A 22,128-nucleotide genomic window follows, 5' to 3' on the forward strand; every position below is an offset into this window, starting at 1 on the left:
GAGTCAAGTTTTCGGCCATTGAAAAGTTTAGAAAAGCAGACTTTTCTTTGAAAATTTGGAAAAGCCAGCTTTTCGTCCATTTTTTGACTGTTTAAAAATTTGGAAAAATCGACTGCGACCGGTATGTCGACGCTCATATACCTTCCACTAGGGATTATAATCAGATACAAAATGTCGAGATTTCAAACATTCGGTCATAGAAAAGTTTAAAAAAGTCGACTTTTTGAAAATTTGGAAAAGTCGCCATTTTGAAAATATCGTACAATCGACTTTTTGGAAAAAACGACTTTTTGGAAAAATCGGCTTTTTGGAAAAATCGGCAAAATTTGGAAAAAATCGGCTGAGTACAGGCAGGCCGTAGCTCGTGTAGCCTGCTCTAGGGTTTGTTTTCAGATACAGAAAGCCGACTCTTAACCATTCGCTTATTTTAAAGTTATTTAGAAAAGTGGACTTTACAAATCGATTTTTCGAGTTATCGAATTTTTTATTTTTTAAAAATGTTCTATCATTTCAAAATCTGGAAAATAAGACTATTCTACCATTTTGTACCATGTCTATATTTGAAGAACTCGACTGAGTACAGGACGAAGCCCGTTTAGAGATTGCAATCTTATGTAAAGCGTCGACTTTTTCGACCATTCATTCGGTCATATAAAAATTTGGAAAAGTCGATTTTTTAATCATTTTTTTTTTTACTTAAAAGCTTCGATGGGTTGGTCGACGCTTATATAGCCCCCAGTAGGGTTTGTCATTTTCCAACTTTTTTTGATTTCGGAAAAAATCGATTGAGTACGGGGAGACCGCAGCTCATCTAGCCTCCATTCCAGAAATTCTAATCAGATGAAAAAAGTCGAATCTTCGAGTTTTTGACTTTTTTGAAATTTTTTCGACTGAGTACGGGAAGACCAAAGCTCGTGTAGCTTCCACTAGGGATTATAATCAGATACAAGCCGTCGACTTATAGGGTAATTAAAAATTTGTTAAAGTAAATTTTTCGGTCAGTTTTTGATTTTTCAAAATTTGGCAAAATTGACTGAGTACGGGGAGAACGAAACCCATATAGCTCCACTATGGATTTTAATCACATGTAAAATGTAAAATTTTTGAGTTTTCGATATTTTCAAAATTGGGAAAATTTCTGAGGATACGACTGAGTACCGGAAGGCCAAAGCTCATCTAGTATCCTCTAGAAATTGTAATCAAATGCAAAATCTGGAATTTTTGGGTTATTTAAATATTTGGAAATTAGATTTTTTACTTTTAGACCATTTTTTAACTTATTTACAAATTGGGAGAAATCGACTGAGTTAGCCTTCACTAGAGATTGTACACATATGTCAAAAGTTAACTTTTTGGGACATTTAAAAAAAAGTCGACCTTTCGACTATTTTTTGACTTTTGATATTTGCAAAAATCGACTGAGTACGAGAAGGCCAAGTACATCTAGCCTCCAAGAGGGATTGTAAAAAATATCTAAAAGAACGGAAATGTCGACTTTTTTTCTTATTAAAAATTTGGAAATATCGACTGTCTGAGAATTTGCCTTCTGCTTTTAATAGTATAGACATGAACATTTCCAAATTTTGAAAAAGCTAAATAATTGCCACATAAGGGAGTGGGCATGAACATTAGCACAACCCTATTTTAAACCATTTCGTGTTTTAGTGAAAATGTGATTTCATTTCAGTAATCAAAGTCTGCGGTTGGTTATTTAATATTTTTAAAAATTTACTAAAAACCATAAAGAATTTAATATTTAAAATATACGACAATTTACTCAAAATTCTTCTCCATCATTCATAAAGCTTTACACCTGCCAAAGTTTCGAAACGTGAGTGATATTTTTCTTTCAGTTTTTTTTTTTGCGGTAAGCCCCAAAAAGAATTTCTACCGTAGAATACCAAACAAAAACCGAACAAAAAACATGCACATCTGAAATGAAAAGTAGAACAGCAAACAAATGAAACGGATACACGGAAGCAAGTCAACCAACCATTCCATAAAAAAAAGTGGAGTAGACCAAAGTAAAGTAAAATGATATGCATTTTGGTCCATTGCATTGGCATTTTTTTGTGAAAGTGAAATGGCAAAACCATCATTTTGCTGTGCCATTATTTCGAAGGAACTCAAGCATTTTCCTAGGAAATCTTAGTCGGAGGTTGTTCGAATTTCCATATGTATGAATACTGATGTAGTGTGTCTGGTACTCTCTTACCTCTCTCTCTCTCTCTGTCTGTGTTTGGATTGAACAAACGATAGGAATTTTTACTTTTTTGTTTCCTTGCCGATTTGTGATGATTTAAAACTGCCAAGAGTTTTGTTTTTGTGTTAGTATAATGTGATTATAACTTATAACATACAAGGATGAATGCTTAAGAAGCTGATTATGATTAGTTATTTCGAATTTGTGTTATGGCACATTACCACAGAACAAGGGATACAAACTCCGAAAATTTACTTTTCAAGAAAAAAATCGAAGTCGAAAAGTGAAGTCGACTTTTTGTAAATCAATTTTTTTTCATCTTGTTGGAAAAGTATTTAAAAGGATCGAAAAGAACAAAAATATTTTGACACATTTCCAGCGAGATTATAGACACGTTGAAATTTTTGACAACCTTAATCTCCATAATGCCGCAGGTGCAAAAATCCCACGGATTAAAATCCGTAGATTTTATTGGCCACTGAGCGTTAGAAATTAAGCGAGGATTCTCCATTTCAAGCCGTTCCTGGTTGACACGTGATGAGCACGGCTGCCATTCGAGTCAAAAATAATTTACCAAAATTTGGAGAAAATTCTACCACAACTACAGTTACCAAACAAAAAAAATCTTCTATAGAAAATTTTGTCAAAATTTTATTTCTATAGAAAATTTTGTCAAAATTTTATTTCTATAGAAAATTTTGTCAAAATTTTATTTCTATAGAAAATTTTGTCAAAATGTTATTTCTATAGAAAATAATGTCAAAATTTTATTTTTATAGAAAATTTTATCAAAAGTTTATTTCTATAGAAAATTTTGTCAAAATTTTATTTCTATAGAAAATAATGTCAAAATTTTATTTCTATAGAAAATTTTATCAAAAGTTTATTTCTATAGAAAATTTTGTCAAAATGTTATTTCTATAGAAAATAATGTCAAAATTTTATTTCAATGGAAAATTTTGTTAAAATTTTATTTCTATAGAAAATTTTGTCAAAATTTTATTTCTATAGAAAATTTTGTCAAAATTTTAGTTCAATAGAAAATTTTGTCAAAATTTTATTTTTATAGAAAATTTTGTAAAAATTTTAGTTCAATAGAAAATTTTGTCAAAATTTTATTTCTATAGAAAATTTTGTCAAAATTTTATTTCAATGGAAAATTTTGTTAAAATTGTATTTCTATAGAAAATTGTGTCGAAATTTTATTTCTATAGAAAATTTTGTCAAAATTTTATTTCTAGAGATTATTTTGTCAAAATTTTATTTCTATAGAAAATTTTGTCAAAATTTTAGTTATATAGAATATTTTGTAAAAATTTTAGTTCAATTGAAAATTTTGTGAAAATTTTATTTCTATAGAAAATTTTGTCAAAATTTTATTTCTATAGAAAATTTTGTCAAAATTTTATTTCTATAGAAAATTTTGTCAAAATTTTATTTCTATAGAAAAGTTTGTCAAAATTTTATTTCTATAGAAAATTTTATCAAAATTTTATTTCTTTAGAAAATTTTATCAAGATTTTATTTCTTTAGAAAATGTTGTCAAAATTTTATTTCTATAGAAAATTTTGTCACAATTTTATTGCTATAGAAAATTTTGTCACAATTTTATTTCTATAGAAAATTTTGCCAAAAATTTATTTTTATAGAAAATGTTGTCAAAATTTTATTTTTATAGAAAATTTTATTAAAATTTTATTTCTATAGAAAATGTTGTCACATATTTATTTCTATAGAAAATTTTGTCAAAGTTTTATTTCTATAGAAGATTTTTTCAAACTTTTAGTTATATAGAAAATTTTGTAAAAATTTTAGTTCAATAGAAAATTTTGTAAAAATTTTAGTTATATAGAAAATTTTGTAAAAATTTTAGTTCAATAGAAAATTTTGTCAAAATTTTATTTCTATAGAAAATTTTGTCAAAATTTGATTTCAATAAAAATTTTTGTCAAAATTTTATTTCTATAGAAAATTTTGTCAAAATTTTATTTCTATAGAAAATATTATCAACATTTTATTTCTATAGAAAATTTTGTCAAAATTGTATTTCTATAGAAAATTTTATCAAAATTTTATTTGTATAGAAAATTTTGTCTAAATTTTTATTTCTATAGAAAATTTTGTCTAAATTTTTATTTCTATAGAAAATTTTGTCAAAATTGTATTTCTTTAGAAATTTTTTTCAAAATTTTATATTTATAGAAAATTTTGTCAAAATTGTATTTCTACAGAAAATTTTGTCAAAATTTTATTTCTTTAAGAATTATTTTTCATAGTTTCGGCTATAGGTCGATTAAAAAACGTAGATATGATGTTTTTCTTTTATTTTTATTTCCAATATTTCGGTTGACTTCGTCAAAACCGTTTTCAAGGATTTGTTCTGGTGTACACAGCTTCACACTCTGTTTTATAATTATCGATAATTATCCAGAAAAAAAAAATTATTTCTATAGAAAATTTTGTCAAAATTTTATTTCTATAGAAATTTTTGTCAACATTTTATTTCTAGAGAAAATTTTGTCAAAATTTTATTTCTAGAGAAAATTTTGTCAAGATTTTATTTCTAGAGAAAATTTTGTCAAAATTTTATTTCTAGAGAAAATTTTGTCAGAATTTTATTTCTTGAGAAAATGTTGTCAAAATTTTATTTCTATAAAAAATTTTGTCAAAATTTTATTTCTATAGAAAATTTTGTCTAAATTTTTATTTCTATAGAAAATTTTGTCAAAATTTTGTTTCTTTAGAAAATTTTCCAAAATTTTATTTCTAGAGAAAATTTTGTCAAAATTTTACTTCTAGGGAAAATTTTGTCAAACTTTTATTTCTATAGAAAATTTTGTCAAAATTTTATTTCTATAGAAAATTTTGTCAAAATTTTATTTCTATAGAAAATTTTATCAAAATTTTATTTCTATAGAAAATTTTGTCAAAATTTTATTTCTATCGACAATTTTGTCAAAATTTTATTTCTATAGAAAATTTTATCAAAATTTTATTTCTATAGAAAATGTTATCAAAATTTTATTTCTATCGAAAATTTTGTCAAAATTTTTTTTCTACAGAAAATTTTATCAACATTTTATTTCTATATAAAATAATGTCAAAATTTTATTTCTATAGACAATTTTGTCAAAATTTTATTTCTATAGAAAATCTTCAAAGTCCACCAAAAGATCTAGAATTCTACCAATCTACCAAACATTAAAAAATCTACCATTTTTGGTAGAATTCTACCAACTTTGGCAACCGTGGTGATGAGTCATTTGGAATGTCCATATGTGCCCATATATGTTCGAATTTAATAGATCAACATGATTTTGTTGAAATTAACTGGCTCTCAGGACAACAACCTGAAGTTGGTTGCAACACATATCGTCCACATTGAAGAGACATGCACTGAATATGAAATTATTCGGTTTAGCCGTAGCTCAATTTTTTTGTTTTTTTTAAATTTCGAAATTTCGATTTTCTGCATATTTATAAAAAGTCTAAAATCGAAAATTCGATCGAAAAGTCGACTTGTCAAATTCTAAGAAAAAATTTACCTTTTGGTTTTGTATTACAATCCCTACTCAGAACATGCAGAGAATGAATATGATCACTGCCTAAAGCAAAATATAATTTTTGGATTAGGAACATGGAACATTTGTGTAGAAAAAATGTTGTTTTCTCGCCAGACTTAAAATGTTCGCGAAATCAAATATATAATGTTCGAGAAAATAATAAAAATAACATTTTGCTCGAGGAGGTGATAATATTCCTTCTCTGGGTGACAAGAGGAATAAATTTCTCAAAAATTCTAAAAAGTCGTAATATCGAATTTTCCAGTTCTTGATAAAGTCGATTTTTTTATTCCAATCACTACTTCAAATGTGCTTCATTTCAACAGCAGCTGATTTACGAAGAAAACATAATTTAATATTATTTAAAAACATTAAACAAAAAAAAAATGCAAACCTAATTCCTTATATAGCTCTTATAAATTACTCTAGCAAATTAAATTTTGAAATACCATCATCATCAACTTTAGCATTTAAAGCTGTAAAAACACTCAACGCACACACACACACCATCACCACCTTAGATTTTCATATAGCTCCAGTAAAATGTTACGATTTGAAAACAACTTTCAAAGAAGAACCATAAATCATTTAACATTAATGTAATACGAATTACTATTTGAAAGAACAATTGTTGTAGACATTCGCAACAACGAAAAGATCATGACAATATTACAAAATTACATTACTCAAGGTATTCCTAATAAAATTAACTTCTACATTCCATTTTACATGCCGCCACGAATACCAATGGGGGCAAAAAGAAATGCATACACGCACAAGAGACAGTCCTCGAAAATCTTGATATGTGATATGCATAGAAATTAATTTTATTTATGATGCTTTTAATATGCAAAGACATATTTGTATTTCGAGTGAATGTTTTTTCTTGGGGGGGAAATTATGTTTATTTACATTTAGGTATATTAGAATGTAATGTCGAGAAAAATTTTAAGAAAATGAAAACAAATAAGATAGCAGCACTAGTCAATCAAGAATAACATTTTGACAAAATTTTCTATAGAAATAAAATTTTGACAAAATTTTCCCTAGAAATAAAATTTTGAGAAAATTTTCAATAGAAGTAAAATTTTGACAAAATTTTCTATAGAAGTAAAAGCTTGACAAAATTTTCTATAGAAATAAGATTTTGACAAAATTTTATATAAAAATATAATTTTGACAAAATTTTCTATAAAAATAAAATTTTGACAAAATTTTCTATAAAAATAAAATTTTGGCAAAATTTTTTATAGAAATGAAATTTTGACAAAATTTTCAATAAAAATAAAACTTTGACAAAATTTTCTACAGAAATAAAATTTTGACAAAATTTTCTATAGATATAAAATTTCAATAAAATTTTCTATGTAGCATCTATAACACATTTCAACAAAATTTTATATGAAATTTAAATTTTGTAAAAATTTTCTAAAGAAATAAAATTTTGACAAAATTTTCTCCATAAATAAAATTTTGAACATATTCTAAATATAGAAATAAAATTTTGACAAAATTTCATTTCTATAGAAAATTTCATATAGAAATAAAATTTTGACAAAATTTTCTATAGAAATTAAATTTTGACAAAATTTTCTATAGAAATAAAATTTTGACAAAATCTTCTACAGAAATAAAATTTTGACAAAATTTTATATAAAAATAAAATTTTGTAAAATTTTTTATAGAAATGAAATTTTGACAACATTTTGTATAGATATAATATTTTGATACAAAACACTCAACGCACACACAAACACCACCACCACAACTTTAGATTGTCAAATATTTATTTTTATAGAAAAAATAAAATTTTGACAAAATTGTCTATAAAAATAAAATTTTGACAAAATTTTCTACAGAAATACAATTTTGACAAAATTTTCTATAGATATAAAATTTCAACAAAATTTTCTATGTAACATATATAACACATTTCAACAAAATTTTATATGGAATTAAAATTTTGTAAAAATTATCTAAAGAAATAAAATTTTGACAGAATTTTCTTCATAAATAAAATTTTGAACATTTTCAAAATATAGAAATAAAATTTTGACAAAATTTTATTTCTATAGAAAATTTTCTCTAGAACTAAAATTTTGACAAAATTTTCTCTAGAAATAAAATTTTAACAAAATGTTCTATAGAAGTAAAATTTTGACAAAATTTTCTATAGAAATAAAATTTTGACAAAATTTTCTATAGAAATAAAATTTTGACAAAATTTTCTATAGAAACAAAATTTTTACAAAATTTTATATAAAAATAAAATTTTGACAAAATTTTCTATAGCAATAAAATTTTGACAAAATTTTCGACAGAAATAAAATGTTGACAAAATTTTTAATAGAAATGAAACATTGGCAAAATTTTCCATAAAAATAAAATTTTGGCATTTTTTTTTTAAATGAAATTTTGACAAAATTTTCTATAAAAATAAATTATTTTATAGATATGAAACATTGGCAAAATTTTCTTTAAAATTAAAATTTTGGCAAAATTTTTTATAGAAATGAAATTTTGACAAAATTTTCTATAAAAATAAAATTTTGACAAAAATTTCTATAAAAATAAAATTTTGACACAATTTTCTATAAAAATAAAATTTTGACAAAATTTTCTATAAAAATAAAATTTTGACAAAATTTTCTACAGAAATAAAATTTTGACAAAATTTTCTATAAATATAAAATTTCATCAAAATTTTCCATGTATAAACATATTTCAAAAAAATTTTATATGGAATTTAAATTTTGACAAAATTTTCTATAGAAATAGAATTTTGACAAAATTTTCTACAGAAATAAAATTTTGACAAAATTTTCTATAGATATAAAATTTTAACAAAATTTTCTATGTATATAACACATTCCAACAAAATTTTAAATGGAAGTTAAATTTTGTCAAAATTTTCTATAGAAATAAAATTTTGACAAAATTTTCTCCATAAATAAAATTTTGACAAAATTTTCTTCATAAAAAAATTTTGACAAAATTTTCTATAGAAATAGTATTTTGACAAAATTTTCTATAGAAATAAAACTTTGACAAAATTTTCTATAGAAATAAAATTTTGACAAAATTTTCTCTAGAAATAAAATTTTGACATAATTTTGTTTAGAAATAAAATTTTTACAAAATTTTGTATAGAAATAAAATTTTCGCAAAATTTTCTATAGGAACAAAATTTTGACAAAATTTTGTATAGAAATAAAATTTTCGCCAAATTTTCTATAGAAATAAAATTTTGACAAAAATTTCAACAGAAATAAAATTTTGAAAAAAATTTTCTTTAGAAATAACATTTTGATAATATTTTCTATGGGAATAAAATATTGACAAAATTTTCTATAGAAAAAAAATTATGACAAAATTTTATATAGGAATAAAATTTTGACCAAATTTTCTATAGAAATAAAATGTTGACAAAATTGTTTATAGAAAACAGATATTGACAAAATTATCTATAGCAATACAATTTTGACCAAATTTTCTATAGAAATTAAATTTTGACTAAATTTACAGAAAACACAAATTTTACAAAATTTCCTATAGAAATACAATTTTGACAAAATTTTCTATAGATATAAAATTTCAACAAAATTTTCTATAGAAAAAAAATTTGACAAAATTTTCTATAGGAATAAAATTTTGACCAAATTTTTTATAGAAATAAAATTTTGACAAAATTTTCTTTGTAAAAAAAATTTGTTAAAATAAAATGAAATAAAATTTTGAGAACATGTACAACATTTTGACAAATTCTTCACTAGAAATAAAACTTTGACAAAATGTTCTCAAGAAATAAAATTTTCACAAAATTTTCTATAGAAATAAAATTTCTACAAAATTTTCTATAAAATTCCAATGAATTAGAACTATAAAGCTGAGAATAAATAAACGTATTTTTTATAGTAACTTGTTATAAATATTTAATATTATAAATATTTAACTTGTTTTTTTTCAATTCTTTACAGATATTGGGCTGTTACAAATATCAACTATATGCATTCACGGACAAGTAAACGTGTCCTTCTTATGATATTTTTTGTATGGACTGCCGCTGTTATAGTCTCTTTAGCACCACAATTTGGTTGGAAAGATCCAGATTATTTGCAACGCATAGAACAACAAAAATGTATGGTATCACAAGATGTCTCGTATCAGGTAAGTGAAGATGAAAATAAGCTTTAAGTAACCCAAGGGAAAAGTGGCTACCGCCACCATAGAATGGAGATGGGGATAGAAAAAATTTGCCATTCCATTTGCAACACATCGGAAAATCGATTTCCGCATATATAAAGAATATATTCTCGACTGAGATTCCATCATCGCTTTCAGCGGCCTCGAGAGGACTCTTACGGCAAGTTCCAGGTTCATCTGTGTGTGCCTTCGCTTCTGCTGGGAAGGTAGGCTTTCCCTTGGCAATTCGACCAAGGTGTATAAATCGAAGGTCTGCTGCGTTGATGATGTCTCGGAACAACTTCTGGGCAACATGGACATATGAGTGGTGCTGGAGCTCAAGCAGTGATCAGTGTATTCTCTAAAACTGTCCCATTTTTCTTTCTTATTGTTGATAAACGTTCGGCAATCACAGCTTATGAAATAGGAAGTTCGGCCAATGATGAGAATAATGGGGAAGTGGTATGAACGCAGTGCAATGACGGCTTGCCATTTATGAGACAGTGAACCGCTAAAGATATATCGGGCGAACTGCTGCTGTTTTGAGGCATATCTTCAAGGTCAGAGTCGTTAGTTTGAATTGAGCGAACCATACTTAGTCACACTGAAGACACATTTTCTGCAGATAATAAAAATGTCCGAAACGGCTTCGTCTGTTTTTTAACCTGGATGAGAGACAAGAAAAAATGCTGGATATTTTTCTGAGCCTGATATTGGCCAACCAAAAACACACAAATAAAAGCTCTTCCACATTAACGAATAAACTTCGCTAAATACCAAAATAAATCGTTTTAAAATAAATGTAACGCAAAACGAACTTATGTAATAACTCAATAAAAAATATTACTTAAAATTTCCATATAATTTTGCATATCATATGTAAACAAATTTATTGCATTACAAATTAAATTGAAAATAAATGCGTTTACACATGAGAGAGACTAGTGAAAATCAATTTCATATGAATACTCCATTAAAAACATATGCTCTTTGAAAAAATATAAATGTTTTGTAAATAAATAAAGACTTCGATATTAACTCACACAAAGACACACACTCGCAAAAGAATACTGGCCATGGCCAATGACAACACCATGTGGTCCAATTGGGTATCATCAATTGATTGAATGTATTGGTCATTTATTTTTCCCACACATGTATAGAAGTGGAAACACATAAACACTCTAGTGCAGAAATGATTGTAGACGTATCTGGTCACATTAAAGCTCATTTTTTTATCATCAACCATAGAATATGGGATATAATAAAGTTGTTTTTTTTTTTTTTTTTGCAAAAATTGGAAATAATAGTCCGACCGATAGTAACTCTTTTTCCTTCGTTTGTTTTGCCCGTATTTACTTTCTGAACATCAATTGCCGCAATTTTCGTTGAAATCGAAGTCGCAATTTCTATCAAAGATACTTAAATTATTTTTATTTTGTTTTATTTTGGATCTATAAAGAGATACGTCATGTTCGGATCTTAGATTGATAAAACCCTCTAATAGCCCGATCTGCTGAGTTTACTAACTGCAAATCTCCAAGTCGGAATTTTCATTCGATTTGGCTGAAATTCAAATCTAGTTTTATTAAGCAGCATATGGCACACGCAACCTTTAGAAATTCCAAAAAAATATCGTCGCTTTTTGTCAAATTCTCTATTGCGACCATAATGAAATTCTCTAAGCCAATTGATATCGATAGTGATGTGAAGGGGCAAAGTCACAATACATAGCATACGCTATGTAGAAGACGATACTGGACTTAGTAACTATAGAGGTTCAGATAAAAAGCGTAGATTGAAGGTGTTAAGAGAATGGACTTAAACACAAAATATTATGAACCATCGAAGGATAATAGGAGAGATAATCTATAGCAAATTTTATCAAAAAAAAATTTTATAGAAAAGTTTGTTAAAATTATATATCTATAGAAAATCTTGTCAATATTTTATTTCTACAGAAAATTTTGTCAAAATTTTATTTTTATAGAAAATGTTGTTAAAATTTTATGACTGTAAAAAATTTTGTCAATAATGTCTTTTTATAGAAAATTTTGCCAACATTTTATTTCTAAACAAAATATGCACAAAATTTTATTTCTATAGAAAATTTTGTCAACATTTTTATTTCTATAAAAAATTTTGTCAAAATTTCATTTCTATAGAAAATTTTGTCAAAATTGTATTTCTATAGAAAATTTTGTAAAAATTTTATTTCTATAGAAAATTTTGTCAAAATTTTATTTCTATAGAAAATGTTGTCAAAATTTTGTTTTTATAGAAAAATGTTGCTAAAATTTTATGACTGTAAAAAATTTTGTCAATAATGTGTTTCTATAGAAAATTTTGCCAAAATTTTATTTCTTAACAAAATATGCACAAAATTTTATTTCTATAGAAAATTTCGTCAACATTTTTATTTCTATAGAAAATTTTGTCAAAATTTTATTTCTATTGAAAATTTTGTCAAAATTTTATTTCTATAGAAAATTTTGTCAAAATTTTATTTCTATATACAATTTTTTCAAAATTTTATTTCTATAGGAAATTTTATCTAAATTTTATTTCTATAGAAAATTTTGTCAAATTTTATTTTTATAGAAAATTTTGTCAAAATTTTATTTCTATAGAAAGTTTTGTCAAAATTTTATTTTTATAGAAAATGTTGTTAAAATTGTATGACTGTAAAAAATTTTGTCAATAAAGTATTTCTATAGAAAATTTTGCCAACATTTTATTTCTAAACAAAACATGCACAAAATTTTATTTCTATAGAAAATTTTGTCAACATTTTTATTTTTATAGAAAATTTTGTCAAAATTTTATTTCTATAGAAATTTTTGTCAAAATTTTATTTCTATAGAAAAGTTTGTCAAAATTTTATTTCTATATTTTGTCAAAACTTTATTTCTATAGAAAATTTTGTGAAAATTTGATTTGTATGGAAAATTTTGTGAAAATTTTATTTTTATCGAAAATGTTGTCAAACTTTTATGACTGTAAAAAATTTTGTCAATAATGTATTTCTATAGAAAATTTTGCCAAAATTTTATTTCTAAACAAAACTTGCACAAAATTTTATTTCTATAGAAAATTTTGCCAAAATTTTATTTGTATATAAAATTTTGTCTAAATTTTAATTCTATAGAAAATTTATCAACATTTTAGTCCTATAGATTTTTTTTCAAAATTTTATTTCTATAGAAAATTTTGTAAAAATTGTAGTTCTATAGAAAATTTTAGTTCTATAGAAAATTTTTTGAAAATTTTATTTCGATACAAAATTTTGTCAAAATTGTATTTCTATAGATGTTTTTTTTTCAAAATTTTATTTCTATACAAAATTTTGTCAAAATTGTATTTCTATAGATGTTTTTTTTTCAAAATTTTATTTCTATAGAAAATTTTGTCAAAATTTTGTTTCTATAGAAAATTTTGTCAAAATTTTATTTGTATGGAAAATTTTGTCAAAATTTTATTTTTATAGATGGTTAGGTTAGGTTAGGTGGCAGCCCGATGTAACAGGTTCACTTAAACTATTCAGTCCATTGTGATACCACATTGGTGAACTTCTCTCTTATCACTGAGTGCTGCCCGATTCCATGTTAAGCTCCATGACAAGTCACCTCCTTTTTATAGCTGAGTCCGAACGGCGTTCTACATTGCAGTGAAACCACTTAGAGAAGCTCTGAAACCCTCAGAAATGTCACCAGCATTACTGAGGTGGGATAATCCATCGCTAAAAAACTTTTTGGTGTTCGGTCGAAGCAGCAATCGAACCCACGACCTTGTGTATGCAAGGCGGGTATGCTGACCATTGCACCACGGTGGCTCCCATTTATAGATAATGTTGTCAAAATTTTATGTCTGTAAAAAATTTTGTCAATAATGTATTTCTATAGAAAATTTTGCCAAATTTTATTTCTAAACAAATTTGGACAAAATTTTATTTTATATAGAAAATTTTGTCTAAATTTTAGTTCTATAGAAAATTTATCAAAATTTTAGCTCTATAGAATTTTTTTTTTTCAAAATTTTATTTCAATAGAAAATTTATCAAAATTTTAGTTCTATAGATTTTTGTTCAAAATTTTATTTCTATAGAAAATATTGTCGAAATTTTATGTGTATAAAAAATTTTGTCAAAATTTTATTTCTATAGAAAATTTTGTCAAAATTTTATTTCTATAGAAAATTTTGTCAAAATTGTAGTTCTATAGGAAATTTTGTCAAAATTTTATTTCGATTGAAAATTTATCAAAATTTTATTTCTATGGAAATGGAAATTTTGTCAAAATGTTATTTCTATAGAAAATTTTGTCAAAATTTTACTTCTATAGAAAATTTTGTCAAAATTGTATTTCTATAGAAAATTTTGTCAAAATTTTATGACTGTAAAAAATTTTATCAATAATGTATTTTTATAGTCAATTTTGCCAAAATGTTATTTCTAAACAAAATTTGCACAAAATTGTATTTCTATAGAAAATTTTGCCAAAATTTTATTTGTATAGAAAATTTTGTCAAAATTTTAGTTCTATAGAAATGTTTTTCAAAATTTTATTTCTATAGACAATTTTGTTAATAAATTTATTTCTATAGAAAATTTGCACAAAATTTTATTTCTATAGAAAATTTTGCCAAAATTTTATTTCTATAGAAAATTTTGTCTAAAGTTTAGTTCTACAGAAAATTTTGTCTAAATTTTAGTTCTACAGAAAATTTTGTCATAATGTTATTTCTATAGAAAATTTTGTCACAATGTTATTTCTATAGAAAATTTTATCAAAATTTTATTTCTATAAAAAATTTTGTCAAAATTGTAGTTCTATAGAAAATTTTGTAAAAATTTTAGTTTTATAGAAAATTTTGCAAAATTTTTTTTATAAAAAATTTTATCAAAATTTTAGTTCTATGGGAAACTTTCCTAAATTTTATTTCTTGTTGTTTTTTTATTGCAACTTAAAACCATACATTGACTAAACTACAAGTGTAGCTTAACCAACTGAGGAAAAGAATGTTTGTCAAATTTATTTGGGCAAGATGGTTGGATGGACGCACGTTTCGGAATTACCACATTCCTCATCAGCATCCTGATGAATATTAGTGCTAATGTTAAATATTTTATTTTATTTTTTCTCATTTTTTTAATAAAATTCAATTCTTTTGTCCGCAGGTCTTTGCCACTTGTTGCACATTCTACGTGCCACTGTTGGTCATATTGGTCTTGTATTGGAAAATCTATCAGACAGCACGAAAACGCATACATCGACGCCGGCCAAAGCCCATCGATGTAACTGGCAATAACAATCAGGTATGTATTGAAATATTTATGTGTAATGGTAAAAATAAATGTGACCGGATCAAAACGATATCCCCCTTCAAACAATGGAGAGCATTGTAATGCAAAATGTCCGTAGGGTGTGAATTAACATTCATTGAATCTGGTCAATTGCAATGTCTTTTATATTCACATGGCTTTTGATTAGAAATTTTCCATGCCAACAGGGCAATAGGAAACAGTGAAATTCTATACATAGAAAATAATCGACAATTCAATTTTATGCCATAGATGTAGAAGGAATATTATACATAAAATCGAGTTTTATATATGGCAGATCATTGGAACTAAAGAGTTTTCCAATAAGAGGTGCTATTTTGGTATGTAATGGGGGAAAACATGTTTAAGATAAACGACCGAATATAAATTCCATATTGTTAAAAATGCAATATCAGCTAAGTGGTCATCTTTAGTCTTGTTTAAACAAGTAAGTAAAGTAGAAAGTCGGGCGGGGCCGACTATATCATACCCTAAACCACCATTACAGAATTAGTAATCATAAGCATTTGTGGGGTAACATATAGGTCTGGGAGATAAACCGCAGTTGCATATTTAAGAAAATTAAGGAGTACATGTCTATGGGTACTTTATGTCAATCTGACTATAGCTCATAGTCAATGTTGCCAGGGAAAATGTTCGGTTTAACCTACAAGGACAAAAAAAAGTTCCCTACTTTCCCATACATTCAAAAACAATTTTCCCTACTATATTTTTCGTTAAATTTAAAAAAAAATTACAAAACAAAAATGGTTCTAAGTACTTTATTATCTTAAAACATGAATATGCAACGTATATAACTTGGAATATAAATTTGTATTACCACCACGGTTACCACAGTTGGTAGAATTTTACCCAAATTAGTAATCTTTTTTGTTAAATCTCTATAAAAATAAAATTGTGGAAAACGTTTCTATAAACAAATTTTTGTGATTAATTTTTCTATAGAAATAAAATTTTGACAATAAATTCTATAGAAATAAAATTTTTAGAAAAAATTCCACAGAAATAAAATTTTGAGAAATTTTTTTTGAAATAATATTTTGAACAAAAATTTCTATAGAAATACAATTTTGACAAAATGTTCTATAGAAATAAAATGTTGACAAAATTTTCTACAGGAATAAAGTTTACCACATATTGTTAAAGATCAAGCCTTGCCGGCTTCTAATTTCCTCCTCTAGAGCCACCAAAATGTAAAAATTATTACAAATTGTGTTGAGTGAAAATGTGGCCCTACACTGTGGCCCTACGTCCCTACAAGACGCTAAATATTAGAAAAACCCTACATATAGGGAATTTCCCCTACTTCTAGCAACACTGGCTGTGTTGATATTGCACCTACGGAGTTAGTATGCCACTAATATTGAGCCTATTATTAAACAAGTATATACGACCGTAAGTTCGGCCAGGCCGAAGCTTATGTACCCTCCATCATGGATTGCGTAGAAACTTCTTCTAAACACTGTCATCCACAATCGAATTACTTAAGTTGCGGTAACGCTTGCCGATGGCAAGGTATCTTAAAACCTCCTAACACCATCTTCTAAATTGTATGTAAGTCCATACGTGGTATATATTAAATCAAAAAAGATCGATCCAATACGTATATAATTCAGTTTGACAAAGTAGACATACAATTTTTACAAAATTTTCTACAGAAATAAAATTTTAACAAAATTTTCTATAGAAATAAAATTTTCACAAAATTTTCTATAGAAATAAAAATTTTGACAAAATTTTCTATAGAAAGAAAATTTTGACAAAAATTTCTACAGAAATAAAATTTTAACAAAATTTTCTATAGAAATAAACTTTTGACAAAATTTTCTATAGAAATAAAATCTTGGTAGATTATTTTTGGCAACCATGATTATGAACCGAAGAAAATTTGAACAAAATGTTCTATAGAAATAAAATGTTGACAAAATTTTCTATAGAAATAAAATTCTGACAATGATGAAAATTTTATTATGAACCGAATAAAATTTTTACATAATTTTCTCTAGAAATAAAATTTTGACAAAATTTTCTATAGAAATAAAATGTTGGTAGATTATTTTTGGCTCTAGTGGCAACCATGATTATGAACTGATATGGACCAATTTGTGTGTGATTGGACCAATTTTGGTATGGTTGTTAGCGACCATATACTAACACCACGTTCCTAATTTGAACCGGATCGGATGAATTTTGATTTTCCAAGAGGCTCCGGAGGTCAAATCTGGAGAACGTTTTATATGGGGGCTATGGAACAATTGGACCGATATGGACCACTTCTGCCACGGTTGTTAAAGATCATGTTCCAAATTACAGCCGGATTGGATGAAATTTGCTTCTCTTGGAGACTTCGCAAGCCAAATCTGGGGATCGGTTTATATGGGGGCTATATATAATTATGAACCGATGTGGACCAATTTTTGCATGGTTGTTAGAGACCATATACCAATATCATGTACCAAATTTCAGGCGGATCGGATGAAATTTGCTTCTCTTTGAGGCTCAGCAACCCAAATCTGGGGATCGGTTTATATGGGCGCTATATATAATTATGGACCGATGTGGACCAATTTTCGCACGGTCGTTAGAGACCATATACCAATACCATGTACCAAATTTCAGCCGGATCGGTTGAAATTTGCTTCTCTTTGAGGCTTCGCAAGCCAAATCTGGAGATCGGTTTATATGGGGTCTATATATAATTATGGACCGATGCGGACCAATTTTTGCATGGTTGTTAGAGACCATATACCAACATCATTTCAGCCGGATCGGATGAAATTTGCTTCTCTTTTAGGCTCCGCAAGCCAAATCTGGGGATCGGTTTATATGGGGGCTATATATAATTATGGACCGATGTGGACCAATTTTTGCATGGTTGTTAGAGACCATATACCAACACCATATACCAAATTTCAGCCGGATCGGATGAAATATGCTTCTGTTAGAGGCTCCACAAGCCAAATCTGAGGGTCCCTTTATATGGGGGCTATACGTAAAAGTGGACCGATATGGCCCATTTTCAATACCATCCGACCTACATCGATAGCAACTACTTGTGCCAAGTTTCAAGTCGATAGCTTGTTTCGTTCGGAAATTAGCGTGATTTCAACAGACGGACGGACGGACGGACATGCTTAGATCGACTCAGAATTTCACCACGACCCAGAATATATATACTTTATGGGGTCTTAGAGCAATATTTCGATGTGTTACAAACGGAATGACAAAGTTAATATACCCCCATCCTATGATGGAGGGTATAAAAAGAGAAAATCGTTGAATTAGTGTGGGTAATAAATACAAATTTGTAAAAATCGAGCAATATTCTTATGTAAGAGCTACAAGTACGTATAAGTACGATCGGCTAGTACATCAAAATTTGAAAATTATAAATCTAGAAGTATTTTACGTCCACAAATAGAGAGTATTTTGGTACATGATTTGGTTATCTCTACAGAACAATGTTTCTCCGATTTTTCTGAATTTGGAAATGTATTGGTATTTTAGGTTCATTAAGCGATATATCAAATTTGGTTTATATACACTGGTCATCCGATTACTTTGTCATCCAAATTGCCTGAAATTCGAAATAAAAATTACCTATTTTACTTTTCGCACTCATTCGAGTGATAGGAATTACTGCAGAATCGTCATTTGCAAGTCTCTAGTCAACCACGGTTTGCACACAAATTTTTGAAGTTCAATCCACTGTCCAGTAGTAACAATTTTTGTATTTTTTTTTTTGCAGACATTGATGATGTATTTCGCAATGAATGAATGAAATTAACTGAAGTGGACGATGATGAAGTTTTAATATTGATGGGTGAATGAATGATAAATTATTTCAGTGTTCGTTAGTTAAGTGTTTACATGATAAACAAACCTTTCTATCCATTTAGGATTTGATTATGCCAGAACTGATGGACACATGGACTCATAGCAAAAAAAAAAACAACACACACGTACACTAAGAGGGGGGAAATCGACAGTATGTTTTCCATTAGAAATTTACGTTGTATGGTATTCCATTCGATATAATAAAAAATTGAATTCCAAGAACCAAATTTCCGTAAGGCTCCACAAATAATATATGAGGATCGTTCGATATAGACCAATTTTTGCATATACTAACATTACGTATCTCTCACCTCTTCTTTTGAATGTTGCTATAAACAACTTTCTGGTTTCCCTAGAAAAAGAAAGGATAAAAGTGGTGGCATACGCAGACGATGTGGCTCTAGCAGTCAGGGGAAAATTCCCATCCACAATCAGAGATGCCATACAGAGAGCCCTCCAGATGACTGAGAAATGGGCGGAGGAGAATGGTCTTGGAGTAAATCCTGCAAAGACGGAATTTGTCAAGAACTGCAAAGATCGAAAAACTCCCACGGTTACGCCCATATCCTTAGGGGGTATTGAAATTCCCTTTGTGCAAAATACCTTGACGTTATTCTGGAAAGGAAGCTGAACTTTACGCTTAATATTGAAGAAAGAGCGGGAAAGCGACGATAGCTTTGTACTCGTGCAAAAAGGCAATAGGAAACCAGTAAGGAAAGTCTAAAGTCGGGCGGGGCCGACTATATTATACCCTGCACCACTTTGTAGATCTAAATTTTCGATACCTTATCACATCCGTCAAATGTGTTGGGGGCTATATATAAAGGTTTGTCCCAAATACATACATTTAAATATCACTCGATCTGGAAGAATTTGATAGACTTCTACAAAATCTATAGACTCAAAATTTAAGTCGGCTAATGCACTAGGGTGGAACACAATGTTAGTAAAAAATATGGGAAACGTTTAAATCTGAACCAATTTTAAGGAAACTTCGAAAAAGTTTATTTATGATTTATCGCTCGATATATATGTATTAGAAGTTTAGGAAAATTAGAGTCATTCTTACAACTTTTCGACTAAGCAGTGGCGATTTTACAAGGAAAATGTTGGTATTTTAACCATTTTTGTCGAAATCAGAAAAACATATATATGGGAGCTATATCTAAATCTGAACCGATTTCAACCAAATTTGGCACGCATAGCTACAATGCTAATTCTACTCCCTGTGCAAAATTTCAACTAAATCGGAGTTAAAAATTGGCCTCTGTGGTCATATGAGTGTAAATCGGGCGAAAGCTATATATGGGAGATATATCTAAATCTGAACCGATTTCAACCAAATTTGGCACGCATAGCTACAATGCTAATTCTACTCCCTGTGCAAAATTTCAACTAAATCGGAGTTAAAAATTGGCCTCTACGGTCATATAAGTGTAAATCGGGCGAAAGCTATATATGGGAGATATATCTAAATCTGAACCGATTTCAACCTAATTTGGCACGCATAGCTACAATGCTAATTCTACTCCCTGTGCAAAATTTCAACTAAATCGGAGCAAAAAATTGGCCTCTGTGGGCAAATGAGTGTAAATCGGGCGAAAGCTATATATGGGAGCTATATCTAAATCTGAACCGATTTCAACCAAATTTGGCACGCATAGCTACAATGCTAATTCTACTCCCTGTGCAAAATTTTAACTAAATCGGAGCAACAAATTGGCCTCTGTGGTCATATGAGTGTAAATCGGGCGAAAGCTATATATGGGAGCTATATCTAAATCTGAACCGATTTCAACCAAATTTGACACGCATAGCTACAATGCTAATTCTACTCCCTGTGCAAAATTTCAACTAAATCGGGGCAAAAAATTGGCCTCTGTGGGCAAATGAGTGTAAATCGGACGAAAGCTATATATGGGAGCTATATCTAAATCTGAACCGATTTGGCTGATATTTTGCAAGTTTTTCGAGACTCATAAAATATTCGGATGTACGGAATTTGAGGAAGATCGGTTGATATACACGCCAATTATGACCAGATCGGTGAAAAATATATATGGCAGCTATATCTAAATCTGAACCGATTTTTTCCAAAATCAATAGGGATCGTCTTTGAGCCGAAACAGGACCCTATACCAAATTTTTGGACAATCGGACTAAAACTGCGAGCTGTACTTTGCACACAAAAATACATCAACAGACAGACAGACGGACAGACAGACAGACAGACAGACGGACATCGCTAAATCGACTCAGAATTTAATTCTAAGACGATCGGTATACTAAACGATGCGTCTCAGACTTTTCCTTCTTGGCGTTACATACAAATGCACAAACTTATTATACCCTGTACCACAGTAGTGGTGAAGGGTATAAAAATTGAATTCCAAATGCTGAAAAAAACAAACATTTTTAGTTTTCATCGCAATCCCCTATCCAATTTAGTTGTGGTGAAAGTAGAGATGATTTATCTATTTTCCTCACACAAATTTTTTTTCTAATTCAATCCCAAAATAATTGATCCAATTAATGTTTAAATTGAAATGTATTCAATCGCAGAAATGATAGTATCAATTAAAAATTTACTTGAAAGACAATTACAACATTAATTGATCCAATTAAAAAATTAATTGATACTATTATTTTTTGTTTCGATTAAAAAATTTGTTGAATCAATTAAATTGTTAATTGAATATTTTTTTTTCAACTCAATTAAGACTTTACCAGAAATGTAACCAGCATTACTGAGAGGAGATAACCCACTAGAGAAATCCATTACTTTGTATGGAAGACGGCCATGCAAACCATTGCACCACCGATATGAGCCAATTTTCGCAATTAGAGAACCAAATTTCCGTAAGGCTCCACAGATCATATATGAGGATCGTTCGATATAACAGGTTGGCTGATAAGTCCCCGGTCTGACACATATATGGCGTCGCTAGTATTAAATGCATATTATTATTATATAGTACCAACCTTCAAATGATTCGTGTCAA

At 27.6% G+C, this 22,128-nt stretch overlaps 1 protein-coding gene across 1 annotated transcript in view; it reads left to right on the forward strand.

Moving 5' to 3' along the window:
- The window catches only part of 5-HT1A (5-hydroxytryptamine (serotonin) receptor 1A), a 747,640-nt gene that overhangs the window by 516,437 nt on the left and 209,075 nt on the right, over positions 1-22,128 (forward strand). The window contains exons 7-8 of the mRNA XM_075312823.1: positions 9,744-9,933; positions 15,125-15,262. Coding sequence (XP_075168938.1) covers positions 9,744-9,933; positions 15,125-15,262 — 328 coding nt within the window. The remainder of the gene's footprint in view (positions 1-9,743; positions 9,934-15,124; positions 15,263-22,128) is intronic.

Source organism: Haematobia irritans, chromosome 5, assembly GCF_050003625.1.
Source record: "Haematobia irritans isolate KBUSLIRL chromosome 5, ASM5000362v1, whole genome shotgun sequence".
Taxonomy (NCBI): Eukaryota; Metazoa; Arthropoda; class Insecta; order Diptera; family Muscidae; genus Haematobia; species Haematobia irritans.